The following is a 14471-nucleotide window of genomic DNA, read 5'->3' as shown; positions in this document are numbered from 1 at the left end:
GCCCCCGTGAGCTGTCATCTTGTGGGCTCCACCCAGGATGTACCCCTGCGTGCCTGCTGCCTTCTCTCATAAGTTTTCTATCCTCTTCGAATCCTAAAACCATCAGGCCTGGCTTCTTCTAACAACGCCAACAGGCTCCTGATGTTCTCAACACCTTATCTGGCAAAATAGTGTGGCCCCAAAGAGCATTGTATCAATACAGCAATGCAGGCCTTGTCGAAAATATGCACAGATAAATAATGAAAGTAATAAAGCATGGAGGGCAGACCCCAAGCCTATCTGTAGACAAATGGACATCCCCTCACAGAAGGGTCACAAGGAAGAGACGAGCCAGCCAGGGTGCAGTATAGCACCCATGAAACACACAACTTTCCTTTAGTTCTTTAATGCCCTCCCCCACTATCATGATCCTAGTTCTACCTTATAAATCTGGGTAGACCAGAGCATGTACACTGGTACAGATAAGAGCTCTCAACACGTGGAATCCAGGAAAGATGAACCCCTCAGAAACAACAATGGGAGTAATGATACCATGAGGGTAGGGGAAGGGTGGGAGGGAAAAGGGGGAACCTATTACAATGGTCGGTGTATTAACCCTTCTCTCTCTCTCTCTCTCTCTCACACACACACACACACACACAAACACACACACACAAACACTTGGTGACGAACAACAGAAACACGAGTGAAGGGAAACAGTGGACAGTGTAAGATATGAAAATAATAATCATTTATAATGTATCAAGGGTTCATGAAGGTGGGAGGGTGGGAAAGGGAGGGAAAAAGTGAGGAGCTGATATCAAGGGCTCAAGAAGAAAGAAAATGCTTTGAAAAGGACGATGGTAACATGTACAAATATGCTTGATACAATTGATGTATGGATTGTTATAAGAGCTGTGTAAGAGCCCCCAATAAAATGATTTTTTTAAAGTAATAAAGCAAATGACTGGTAACATGGAGCAAATGCTTATCTCCTACATGGCATGCAAAGCTAGCGCCCACTGGAGAAACCAATGAGAAGCAGTGTGGGATCCAGCCCCATAGTCTAATGGGTCCTTCGGAGCCACGTGTACAATTAAGGAAAATAAAGAAGACAGCAAAGATGGGTACAGGGGCTCATCTCCAAAGGTGGAATAAAAGTAAGAGAGAGAGCAAGTTTAAATAGTAGCGAGGTGTGCAAGCCTCCATTAGGCACATACACAACAGATTGGGCAAAGTGTGAATCTGCTATGGCCTGAGTTCTTTAGGAGAAACTTCAAAGGAAGGGGATGGCAGGTGAGTAAGCACTGGTGTTAATGGATCCATAGGAATGGTAAGCGCTTCATGCTGCATTTTAAAATTGTTTTCTGTTGGGTCTCTAGCTGTGAAACACAGGAGGCGGGGATGCATAATGAGAACAAGGGATACAAGGGTTACAGGGAATGCCGGGGTGAGGGGTGGACCATAGGGAGGGTCAGGGGATTTCAGGAGTAAATAATGAAGGGGGGAGTGAGGGAGCACCAGAACTGATTGAGGTTGCACAACTCATAAAGGTGATTTAACCATGGGGGGCGGGGAATAAAATTGATGTGGCAATAACTGTACAATCTTCCTGTATATGACTGAATGACTGAATCAAACTGTAGGGGGAAAAGAAAGAATAGTAAACAAAAGCAGCAGATACTCTTAGAGATAGCATCCTTTTAACTGTGTGTGTGAAGCCAGCGGGCTGTGGTAGACCACTTATCATTTTATAGAGGGTATATGTGAAAAACCTGAGCTTATCAATCATCTTGAGACCCAGGGGGGGTCTTCCTCTGACACCAGTGCTGGTTTCCCAAGCACTTGTCCTGAAGAGAGTAGAGAATAAGCCACGTACACCTTCTTCTAGGTCCTCAATTTCCCACACAGCAGTTGGAGAACACCCACTTGAGATCATTCATGAGCACATGCATTTGAAGGAATTGAATATGAAAGTCTTACATTTCACAATTGGTGTGAGCTCTTGAGGTATTATAGCCTGCTTCCTGTTGGCACTAAGGCTACCTCTCTCTTAGAACACAAGCTCTATCATCCCATATGTCATAAAGAAATGGCAAGTTGTCTTTCTAAGGAAGCTGGAAAAATTCTAAATAAGGGACCATTTTATTTAACTTGCCATTAAAGTTATTTAAATCCGTAAGCATTAGGCATATGGAGTAGCCGAGCTAACAATAAAAATAGGCGTAAAATACATTTTTAAAAGATTTTTGCTGATTTTCACACCTCTAAGTTCTCATGAAAGTCAGCCTTCAAACAGTAGCAGCATAAAAGAGGAAAGCAGCTGAGCTGATTTAACATATAGGTTAAAGTACGAGGCAACTTGAGCATAGAAATTAAGACCTTGAAAACTCTAAATGATGGGACTAAATAATTCCATTTCTAAGAATCTACCCTGAAAAAGTAGCTAGGCTCCCCAAGGTTTCTGAGTAAACTTTTGATATGAAAGAGATACGTTGACAGCAAACGAAATGCCCAACATGAGCATGGTGAATAAATGAAATTTCAGATACACAATGGAATGGTAAGTGGCCATTTGAAACGCATGTCTATAAAGCCTGTTTAATGTAGGAAGCTCTCAAGTTGCAAAGTTAGCTGTGAAATAGAATATGCAATGGTGTGCACAGTATGCTTTAAATCCTATTAACAACGTTATGTGGTTAGAAAGAAGGCAAGATGGGAACTCACCACACTGTTGAATAGTCCCACTGTTGATCTCTGCATTTCTCTGTGAATGAGTGTTGTGTGTGTGTGTATATGAGGTAGGCCAGGCTGTGGGGTATAAATGGCTCTTGGCTATATGCCTTGTCTTTCTAACAACAGGAAAAAACACCTGATGGTTTAGAAATCATCACCAACAGAAGACCCAAAGAGCAAGCTATCCCACTCTTGGCTCCTAAACTCAGAAGGATTGTTCCAAGTATGAGGATCAGAAAGGATTTATGATCAATCAGATTGTTTTTCATTTTGCACCCTCATATTGAAAAGGTAAAATATAGCTCCCCCAGATTAGCAGCAGGGAGTGGGGGCATTGTCTTCGAGCAGAGGAAATCCAAGCTCACTCCCTGAGTCGCTTTGAGAGAGGAACCCATGAATAATGAGGGACTGTGATGGCAGGAGGTGTCTTGGCGGATTAGCTTGAGGACAGCTTCCTGGGCCCCCAGGGCCCTCTCCTGGTGTGGCATAGCAGCCACCCTTTCCCATAATCAAAGAAAGGGGTGGGGCCCCTGAGCTCAGAGAAGACCTGGGGTCTAGGAATGACCCCACAGCTAAAATAAAGGACCATGAGAGGGGCACCCTTTGTGAGATAGGTGGACACTGAACGTGGCATCCATGGGGAGAGTGGCGCAGGACCCGGCGGGGTTTCCTTCTGGTTTCTCGTGGGTGGAAGCATCTAACAACAGTCAGGGCTGCAGGAGGACCTTGTCTTCATGGACTAGATGGGCACATGCATGACACTAGCTCATAGGTGGACATGCAAGTGGATAGTTTAGCTGGCAGAAAATGCCACTCTTGAGGCTTGCCACACAGGACCAAAGAGGGGCACGTTTTTCTTCCCCTGACTGAAGAGACATGTGCCTAAGCCTCACCCTTCTACCTCAAAGGGGAGGAAAAGACAAGGGGGAAATAAGACGAAAGTGACTGGATTTCAACCAGCGTTTCTGGGAAATCAGGTTCCCTGGAGCAGATGAGATAAAGCTTTCAGGAAAGAGAGCTCGGGGAGAAACCCAATTGCATTATGGAAAACAAATTTTTATTTTGCACACCCGAGCGTATAGTTTATAGACTATGTACTCATTGTTGCTCAGTGCCATCGAGTCGGTTCTGACTCATAGTGACCCTCTCAACAGAAGGTCCTGTGCCATCTGCACAATTACTCTAATGTTTGAGCCCATTAATGCAGCCTCTGGGTCAATCCACCGTGTGTGTGTGTGAATCCATTTTATTGAAGATCTTCCTCTTTTTCTCTGCACTGCTACTTTTTCAAGCGTGAAGTCCTTCTCTAGGAACTGGTCTCTCCTGACAACATGGCCAAAGTCTGTAAGATGAAGTCTCACCGTCCTTGCCTCTAAGAGTCATTCGGACCCCACTTCTTCCAAGACAGGTTTGTTGGTTCTTTTGACCGTCCACGGTGCTGTCCATATCCCTCAGCAGCACCGTGATTCCAATACATCGATTCTTCTTCTGTCGTCCTTATTCAATGTCCAAATAGCACCTGCAGATGAGGTGATTGAAAATAGTTCTCAAAGTGACATCTTTGCTTTTCAACAGTTTAAAGAGGTCTTGCGCAGCAGTTGGACCCAATGCGATGTATCTCTTGGTCTCCTGGCCGCTGCTTCTGTACTGCTTCCGTAGCATTGATTATGAATCCAAGCAAGGTGAAATCTTTGACAATTTTAATCTTTCTCCATGTACCAGGTTATTACCTCCTGGTCCAGACACAAGGATTTGGGTTTTCCTTACATTGAGTTGTAATCCATACTGAAGGCTGCAACCCTTGATCTTCATCAGCAAGTGCATCAAGTCCTCCTCGTTTTCAACAAGCAAGGTTATGTCATCTGCATATCGCAGGTTGTTAATAAGCCTTTCTCCAATCCTGATGCCACAGTCCTCTTCACAGAATCCAGCTGCTCTGGAGATTTGTTCCGCATACAGATTCATTAAGTATGGTGGGCTGCGACCCTGATGCACACCTTTCCTGATCTTAAACCATGCAGTATGCCCTGGTTTTGCCCTCTGGTTCCACATGAACACAATGTAGTGTCCTGGGATTCCCATTCTTCTCAAGGCTGTGCATAGTTTGTTATGGTCCACACAATCGAATGTCTTACCATAGTCAATAAGGCACAAGTGCACACCTTTCTGGTATTCTCTGCTTTTAGCCAAGATCCATCTGATATCAGCAAGGATGTCCCTGGTTCTACACCCTCTGCTGATTCTGGCCTGAACCTCTCGCAGCTCTCTGTTAATGTAGCGTTACAACCATTGTTGGATGATCTTCAGTGAAATTTCACTTGCATGAGTATTAATGATATTATTGTATAATTTGAGAATTCTGTTGAGTCTAATTTCTTTGGAATGGGTACAAATATGAATTTCTTCCAGTCAGTTGGCCAAGTAGCTGTCTTCTGAATTTTCTGGCGTAGACAAGTGAGTGCTTCCAGTGCTTCATCAGCTTGTTGAAACATTTCGATTGTTCTGCCATCAATTCCTTTAGCCTTGTGTTTGACTGATGCTTTCAGTGCAGCTTGAACTTCTTATACTATATACATATCACACACACATATAGACATGAGCATATATATATGTATACACACATATAATGTCTCTGTATATATCTATTTCAGCTTTCGGTCTCAAATTCTCAGTTACTCATAGTGACCCTATGGGGCAGGGTAGAACTGCCCTGTGAATTTCTAAGACTATAACTTTCTGCAGTGACTATGTGTTTTTATTTTAAAAGGTTATTTAAGAGAAAAGCATATCTCTACAAAAAGTTGCTCATGAATCAGGCCCCGAAAAGAAATGGGGTGTACAAAACCGATGGAAAGTTGCTGCTGGTTTTGAGGATCATCTTGCTAGAAGATCAGAGCTTGTATTGTGTCTCAAGAGCCAAGACCCTGACCCAGCACAGAGTCTGGGCCACACTATCTGAGTCCCTGTCATTGTGATTCTGTACAAGTGTGTGAGCAGCTGGGTGTAAATGTGGAAAGTCCTTACAACCAGCTATCTTCCCTCTAAACCTCTCCCTGAAACTCCCCCAAAACACACACACACACACACACACACACACACACACACACAATATCATTAACTTTTCCTGTGGAGCGCCCTATTTTTTTGTTGTTGTTTTTGACTTTTTAATTGTTTACCATATTTTGCTCTCTGAAGCAATATCAAACAACAGTGCCAATCCACCCACACACAACGCTGACCTCTAAATATTTGAAGAGTGTGCTGGTCTCCATTTTAGGGCTTCTTTGTTCCAGGCTAGCTCAAACCAGACCCTTAAATGACATTTCCCAAGCCTCTCTCCCCTGCCCACCCTCCTTGGGTGGCTCGCCTGGGTTTATCAGAGGCCACTTGAAAGGTAGTACCGACTGGAAAATGTTGACAAAAGTGGCCCAACTTGAAGATTGTAATAAATGTCACTGACTTGTTGCTATTGTTGTTGTTGGTGGTGGGGTATGTGTGCATTAGGGTGGTACTGCGTGCTGCAAAAGGCATTTGTGTCCTTAGTATCCAACCTTCAGTGTTGGGCTCACACCCACAGCTTTGTCTAATGGTGGCTATGATCAGGTGGTCCCTCTGCAGTGCTTGTGCCTTAGTCAGGGCCACCAGGCCAGAGCTCCAATCACACCTGTCACCAGGAAACCCAGATCAGTGACTAGCAAACTGTCACCTGGAGGGCTGGAGAGAGCAGCATGATGGGGTAGGACACCCCTCCCTCTCAGGCAGGTCATAGTCTTCCCTGGCGCTGCCACAGGACCCTCCTCTCTCCCATTTGCCACATCAGCCACAAAAGCAAAACAAAACAAAAATAACAACAACAACCAACGTTTCCTTCCTTCCTTCTTTTCTTAAAGGATCTTGCCATCTCCCATAAGCACCCTCTCCTCAGTCTTGCTCATGTGCACTTATACTACTTCTAGGAGCTTCGTTCTTCTGCCAGGGCCTCTCTTTGAGGACATAATCTGACATGAGTGGATTTTAGTGATTGGGTTTCCATCCAACAATAAACATGCTGAACACCCGCCAGTCCCTTTCACAGGCTTCATGGGGTGCTCAGATCACGATAGAAGAATTCACTCAGCGACTGGCTCTGAGCTGCCCTCCTGCCTCCTCCGTCCAGTCCTCTCTTCTGCTGCTGTCCCCACGTCCCAAGCAGACTTTGGAGCGTCTCCCTGACAGCAGGATTGACTTTGGCAGATTTCTCAGAGGCCAGTGATGTCCTCATCTGTTTGCTCTTCCAGGGCTGATGTTTGCAGGAATCTTCTTAGAACCCGAACAGATAACATCTCCTGACCTTATGCAATTCTTCCGCAGGCTCCAGCAGATAAATACGTCCCTCCACCGCTCCATCAGTCTACCTTCCCCAGCACCTCGGTTGGTCCAAAGCTTACAGCCACTGCCCACCTGCCTACTTGCTAGGGCCTCCCTGTGGCAGCCATGAAGTCCTTCATTCTGCTCCTGTGTCTCGCTCAGCTCTGGGGCTGCCGCTCGGCGCCCCCTGGCGTCATCCCGGCCTTCAGGGAACTGAACTGTGATGACCCAGAAACCGAGCAAGTAGCCCAGGTGGCGGTGGACTACATCAATGCACACCTTCAACGGGGATACAAACATACCCTCAACCAGATCGACAAAGTGAAGGTGTGGCCTCGGGTAAGTGAACTTTACTCCCTTACCTGCAATCAGGTGCCGCCAAAGGGCAGCATCTCCATGTCAAAGGACCCCCCTCCCCCCCAAACCAAACTCTCTGCCATCTAGACATGGCCGACTCATGGCATCCTCATAGGACACAGTAGGACTCCCCCTGTGGGTTTCTGAGACCATCACTCTTTAAGAGTAAAATGAACTGACTTTTGAATTGCTGGTCTGTGGTGAGCAGCTCAACACATCACCCATGATGCACCAGGGCTCTCCACAGAAAACCACAGAACGAGTCAGTTCTTCCGGGATTGCTCCCAGGGAAGGAGTGGGCAGGAGAGGCCTGCACTCTGCCTTGCAGTCCTGGGTCTCAGGAGGGCTCTGGTGGGAGGGCATGAGGTGGGAGGGTAGAAGAAGAAAATGCTGTGAATGTTATTTTAAATATCACAGGTAGAATGTGTGTCTTGCTAGAAAATCTAGGACCTTGTATTTTCTGAGTGACCGCTCCTCTTTCTTGACCTCCATCTTTCTCAGCAATGCGAGGTAGGAAACCTTAGATACGTGCCCCTTTCACTATCATGTGTCCTGTGTGGTAGGTCTGCTGTCTGTGTGCCACACGAGAGCAAGGCTGGGTTCTGACATACCGAGTAATCTTGTTCCTCAAAGTCATATTGTTAGTAAACAAGGAGGCGGTGGTTTGATTCCACGCTGTGTTCTTCCCTCCACACAAGCCCTCTCCCACAGAGAGCTGCTACACCTCAGGGAGAAGCCTGGGCACACACAGGATCCACCTCCTCACACACTCCACAAGAAACATGCAGTTTGAAGCTGGTCAAGATAAATCTGGACCATGCACGTTGGGGACCAGAGGAGAAATTTGGAGGGCTGGGAAAATGACATCTGTCTGCTGCCTATTTTAAAATTCATTTTCCAAAGGATGCAGGATAATTCTTTCAGGGAAACCATGCTTGCGAAAGACCAGGGTGCCGTGGTGTTGGGGATACTAGGTTGCATGACTCAAAATTGCCCTTTTTATACATCCACAGCCATTGGATGTTGGTCATGTTATCTGGTTCTACGTAAAACGTAGGTGGGAAAGACAAAAAAAAAAAAAAAAGATAAACTTTGGAATGTCTGGATAGACAGACATAGGCTCTCACAATGGGGCAACATATTTGAAATCAGGACTGCCCCAGAGGGAATCTGGAGTGCTTCCACCATCTCAGGCACCATGGTGGTTCATCGGGACACTGACTGACTCGGGGGAAATGACATGCAAAGGGTGGGTGCTGGGTGATGGGCCCTGCTGCTTGTTGACAAAGTCAGAGCTGGTCATTACTTGCCTTGAGAGAGCCAGGTGCCCCCCGCTCGTGTTCACAGCCGCGCCGGCAACACTGGCACACCTGAGAAACGCAGAGCTTCTTCCAGTAAAAGGAAGTTCAGAGGCTCCCAGGGCCGGTGGATCAGGCTGAACCGAAATGAGAGGCAAGCAGAGCTAAGGACTGAGAGGAAAAAAGGTAGATTTATTCCTCTGGGATTTTCCAGTCTGAAGAAACGAGGCACTCACTTCAAGAACTGCTTCAGGGAGTTATGTAAGATTCCCCCCCTCTGCCATCCTAACGAACTCCGTTCAATGTTTTCAGGGTCCGCAGGAGACCAGTTCTTCCTCCTCCTCACCAGCAGTGGCAGCAGAGAGCACAGTTTTGCTAAAAGGGAGTGGGGCCAGTGAAGTGGGGTTGGGGGAGCCAAGGACAACGCAAGCCTTTATGAAGATTTAAAAAAAGGGCAGGGGAGTTGGAGGAAAAAAGATGTTGAAAGAAAAAGAACAAAGAAGTCAAAGGAGGAATAAGTGTGGGGTGGGAACCCTGTGGCAGGGAGTACATGAACCTGACCCAATTCATGGTGAAGGGGCCTAGCACACAGTAGGCACTTGTCGCATCTCCTCTTTCCTGGCGAGCACACAGTGCTGTCCGGACACCGGTGCAGGGCTGTAGTAGGACCGGGTTTCCCCTGACCTCTGCAGAAAGAGGAGAGGGCACCTGGGCCCTGGCGGCAGGCTCAGGGTCCGAGGCTCTAACCCTTGGCTTCTCCCCAGCGGCCCAGTGGAGAGGTGTTTGAGCTCGAAATCGACACGCTGGAAACCTACTGCCACGCCCTGGACCCCACCCCGCTGGCCAACTGCTCCGTGCGGCCGCTGACTGAGCACGTGAGTGTCCTCTTGGGGGGACCGTGGCGGTGTCCCGGCTGGTCCCCCCTTGGATCGGTGGAGAGCAGGCCCGTTTAACACCTGGAACGGCCTTGGGAAGCCGCTTTCCTGGGTGCCCATGTTTACCGCAGTTGGCTTGCTGGCCTCTCAGCAAGCAGAGGGCAGTTTTCCCACCTCCCAGGGGAGGGTCACTGTGGACACCCATGCCTGGAGGGACCTCTGGCCCTAGCAGGGAGGAAAGGCCCCTCTCTTCCCGTCACTCACCGGGGCTCTGCTTGTGCAGGCGGTGGAAGGAGACTGCGATTTCCGGGTGCTGAAGCAGGAAGACGGCCAGTTTGTCGTGCTGTTCGCCAAGTGTGACTCCAGCCCAGGTAAAGAGGGTTCCACCCCGTAGACAGAGTGGGCAAGAGTCGGGGTTGGTCCCCCGTGACCCCATGCGGTCAGGATAGGAAGTGTGCGCCAGGAAGGTTTCAGCGGCTGGTTTCTTTCTAAAGTAGAGCACCTGGCTTTTCTTGCAAGGTACCTTGGGGTGGGCTCGAACCGCCGACCTTTAGGCACACACCTGAGCAGGTTAAGCAGTTACACCACCCAGGGACTCCTCAAGCAACGAGAATGCGTTAAAAGGCCAATTTCCTGGGATTTCAAAACTGTTCTTTAAAAAGCTGTCCTGAAACATAAATAAATCATCAAGAGCTGCCCTGGTTGGAGGTTAAAACGACTCTTAGCGTGACTGGAGCCACTTGAAGCTTTCCTAAGAAGCAGAGAAAATGCCTGAAGCCATTCGGAGCATGCATTAGCCCTTTAGCCCTTTCTCAACAGAAAGAGATGGAGGGGTTGCCTCGAAGAATCCCGCCCAAGCTGTCCCCGTTTCTTCTCTCTCTGTGCGTAGACTCAGCGGAGGATGTGCGCAAAGTGTGCCCGGACTGCCCCTTGCTGGCCCCGCTGAACGACACCAAGGTGGTGCATGCTGCAGAGGCTGCCGTGTCGGCCATCAACGCGCAGAGCAACGGCGCCTACGTTCAGCTGGTGGAAGTGTCCCGGGCCCAATTTGTGGTAAAGACCGAGAGACTTTGAGGATGGGGCGGTTTGGTGGCACTTGCGGAAACATGGGAGCAGGGGGAGGGAGAGGCCAGTGCAGGGACATGGGACGCAAGGGGAAAAACGCGTCCAGAGAACCCAGAGAACCTCCCCTAAGCTACCCCCTTCTAATGGCTAACAGCGGCAGGCTGTGGCAGGCACCCCCGTGTTCTGTAGTTCCGCAGTCCTGGTTAAAACCAAGGTTTGGTGCATAGCAGCGCTGTACAGTCCCGGGCCTCCAAATGCAAACCCACCAGTGAGGGCCATGGGATGTCAGCGCTCCCACACAGCCACTCCAGGACTCTACTACCTAAGTTCCTGTGTCTCTGCTTTGAATGATGGACAATGGGCGCCCGCACCTCCTTCTGGGAAGACCTAAGTCCCTACACCTGACCCCTGCTTGTATGTAACCATGCAGGAGGCGCCCTGGGGGCCACCTCGTGCGGCCCACATGCATGGTGGGCTCCAGAGCTGCCAGGCTTGATACTCTCCTTCCCGACCTTTCCCAAGCTGTCATATTGCCTTCAGAGCATTCTCTTATATTTTATCAGCCTTTGCCAGCTTCAACCTACGTGGAGTTTGTCGTGGCAGCCACCGACTGTGTTGCTAAAGATGTCACCGACCCAGCCACGTGCAACCTGCTAGCAGAAAAGGTCAGTTTGCCAGGGGCTGCTGCTGTGAAGTAGGGCAGGTGTGTTCCGGGGAACACCTGTCTCACTTCCTGTTGGCTGGGTCACGCCAGCCCTTACTCTAGGGGCCCTTCCACCTTGAAAACACTCTATCACAATCACTCGCTGTTGAGCTGATTTTGACTCATGCCGACACCATGCAGACAGAACTGTGCTCCATTGAATTGTCAATGGCTGTTGTTCTAGAAGTAGACCAGGCTTTTCTTCTAAGGCACTTCTGGGTGGACTTAATTGTCAACCGCTCCCTATCAGCAAAGCACATGAACGGTTGTGCCACCCAGGGACACCCCGCACTTTAAGAGTCATTGTTAAATGGTCGAATCCACTGCAGGCCCATGGAGTCAGAGAAATAGAACAAGTCTGCTCCCTAATGAAGCCAAGCCATTCCCTGCTGCGGGTAGTATGAAATGTAGATTTTCCAGTTAAACTCCAATATGAAAACTTTCAGGTCCTTGATACAGTAATATCCACTTCTAGAAATTTACCCTAAGGAAATAATCAGAGGTGGTTTACAGAAATAAATTCATAGGGATGATTTGGCAAAAGAAAAGAAAAAAGAGCTTAATGTTCAACAGGATGGGGACTAAATACAATAAGTAAATAGAAAATCATGTTGAGAGCATATGGTTTTAGAGAAATGAGTGATTTGAGGAAATGTTATTATAATATGTGAAAAACACATGGTACGAAATGGCATAGTAAAACAAAAAAAAGAGATACAAGTTGTAAATTACATGTCATGTGTTTTTAAAAGTGAGAAAGACAAATTCTCAATGGAATCTAGACTTTCTGGAGCCTTTGAAGCTGGATAATACCAAAACAATTGCCTTTTAATCTTAAACTTTAATCCAAAGCATCTTATGGAAGTCTGCTTTGAACTAACAATAGTTTAACTTCGTTGTTAGGTACGTCTGCTTGAGTAGTGTGCTCTTTCAAAGGGTTTTCTAAGTGGAATCAAATTGGCAACTGCATCTCAGAAGGTTCAATGAGAAACTAAGGGCAGTGAGTTTACATTAAGGGTGGTGAACGGAATTGAAGCGACAGCAAGAAATATTGTCCAACTTGAAGAATGTAAAGCATGTAGAATTTCTTGAAATGGAATATTCTTTGCTGTGCATATTTTCATATATGAAAATGAAACTTTAAAACGTGAATAAGAAACATATCAATGGAAACAGTTATCCTGTGTCACTACCAATTTGGGGGTGAAGGTGAGCTCTTTCACTCTCAAAGTATTTGTTTATTTTCTATAGATTATAGATTATGTATCTTCCATATAAACTTTAAGAAATAATAAACTTTAAGAAAAGGAGGGGTTTTTTTTTAAATAAAGGAATTAGGAGTTAAATTTTGTTGTTGTTGTTTTGATGTTTGGGCATATCAATGAAACTGGGGGAGAAATCTACCTTTTTGATCAGGTGAATTAGCTCCTGTCTTTCTCTGGGCAGCAATATGGCTTCTGTAAGGCATCGCTCACTGAGAAGGTTGGTGGAGAAGATGTTTCTGTGACCTGCACAATGTTCAAAAAACAGGTAACAATATATGGGTATACTCACCCTCATCTTCAGAATGCAGGGATCCCTGCCATTCATGTGGTGTTTTAATAATTACAGAACCTTGGTGCTATGCCTTTCTGAAGCTCACAATATCAATAATGTTGGGGCATTCATCAGCAGCAGCATATTGATGTATACTTTAGCCATGCCTGCCTCTGCCAAGAAGTGAAGTTGTCCAGGGCAGAGCCATCTTAGTATGTAGTTGACAAGGCCGTCTTTTGATTTGTGGAGAGAAAGGGTGGTTTTCTGAGTTGCAAGGACCAGGCGACCAGATCTGCTTAGCAGCTCTCAGTGGTGGCAGATGTAGATGGCAAGGTGGGTCGCATTGCTGACTAAGGTTAGGCTGAGGATGTGATGGGGGGCAACCGTCACAGTTACCCCTTCTCTGTAATGCTGATAGCAATCAACTGCACCAGATTCCTTGAAATTAAAAATGATTATCATGAGAAAATCAAGTGAGAAGTAGGGTTCCACACAGAATTGCGGGTAGCCTTCTTTGGGAGGGAAAAAATAAGCCAACCTAAGGAAATGCACTTTTTTTTCCAGCCTGCAGTTCCGCAACCCCAACCAGATGGCGCCCACCCATCACCTCCTATCGCTTCAGTGGACCCAGCTGTGCCGGCACTTGCAGCTGCTGCACCTGCAGACCCACCGGCAGCTATTATAGTGGGAGAACCCTTGGTAGTGGCAGCTCCCCAAGTGCCCGCACTGAACCGGGCACACTATGACCTGCGCCAAGCCTTCTCAGGCATGGCCTCAGTGGAGTCTGGCTCAGGAGAAGCATTCAAAAAGCAACTTGTGGTGTTGGGACCTGGGCCTGCTATTCCAAGTGCCCGTCCATGCCCAGGAAGAATCAGACACTTCAAGGTCTAGGATGGACGCAACAGAGGTCAGGAGGGCTGGCACAGAGAATAGAGACAAAGCTAGCCTTGGGTGGGAGGTTTGTTGGCTGTTAAAGCAAATGCCACATGTGGTCAGGATGCATATCATGTCCTGAGCCCCACGTTCTCCTGGTTTCTCAGAAGACAGAAGCAGGGGTGTGTTGGTTATGTTTGACAGAAGGGATAGGCCAGCAACTTGCCTGTCATTGTTGTGATGCTAGAGCCCCACCCTTGTGTCCTCTGCCTTCTGATGGACCTCAAAAATCAACATAAACCATTGAAACTGTGACTTTGAAAGGTGCTCTTGCCAAGCTTCTCGGCCTCTTAAAAAAAAGTGTCTGAAGGGGTTTCCTTAATAAAGAAGGCTCTAAACTGAAACCTGGTCATCCTTGTTGCTTTCTCAACAACCATCCACGAGCCCTTCAGTAAGACCTAACTGAAGACCAGAAACAGACAAAACCTGCAGTTTTATTACACACAAGAAAACGTGAGACTACAATCTGATCATAACCCATAAGGGGTGCTTTATGTCCCCCCCACCCCACTCCAGGGGCTCTTTGTCCCATGTCAGGACTGAGAGAGAGAATGTATTTTCCAATGGGTATATATAATGGGACTTACAGATCTCTCACAAGGCATGCATGGCATCCAGCTAACACATTACAAAGTCGATGGG

General features: G+C 47.3%; 1 protein-coding gene across 1 annotated transcript; it reads left to right on the top strand.

Annotated features, from left to right (window-relative positions):
- The first annotated feature begins 7099 nt into the window (after nt 1-7099).
- AHSG (alpha 2-HS glycoprotein) lies at nt 7100-14173 on the top strand. Its single transcript, XM_004713467.2, has 7 exons — nt 7100-7401; nt 9482-9592; nt 9876-9963; nt 10482-10645; nt 11221-11322; nt 12807-12890; nt 13461-14173. The coding sequence occupies exons 1-7, from the start codon at nt 7189-7191 to the stop codon at nt 13785-13787; spliced, it is 1089 nt and encodes a 362-aa protein (XP_004713524.1). The 5' UTR covers nt 7100-7188; the 3' UTR covers nt 13788-14173.
- The last annotated feature ends 298 nt before the right edge of the window (nt 14174-14471 follow it).

The sequence above is a fragment of the Echinops telfairi genome, unplaced genomic scaffold (assembly GCF_000313985.2).
Source record: "Echinops telfairi isolate 266 unplaced genomic scaffold, ASM31398v2 ScPeMD7_7407;HRSCAF=8445, whole genome shotgun sequence".
Taxonomy (NCBI): Eukaryota; Metazoa; Chordata; class Mammalia; order Afrosoricida; family Tenrecidae; genus Echinops; species Echinops telfairi.
Note: the sequence above shows the minus strand (reverse complement) of the source record. Positions and strands in the feature narration are given on the sequence as shown.

Excerpts from the sequence above, each read along its gene's own strand:
- AHSG (XM_004713467.2), top strand. The coding sequence starts at position 7,189 with ATGAAGTCCTTCATTCTGCTCCTGTGTCTCGCTCAGCTCTGGGGCTGC. Across the intron at positions 9,593-9,875 it reads TGCGGCCGCTGACTGAGCAC|GCGGTGGAAGGAGACTGCGA; the intron begins GTGAGTGTCCTC and ends CTGCTTGTGCAG. Across the intron at positions 11,323-12,806 it reads GCAACCTGCTAGCAGAAAAG|CAATATGGCTTCTGTAAGGC; the intron begins GTCAGTTTGCCA and ends TTCTCTGGGCAG.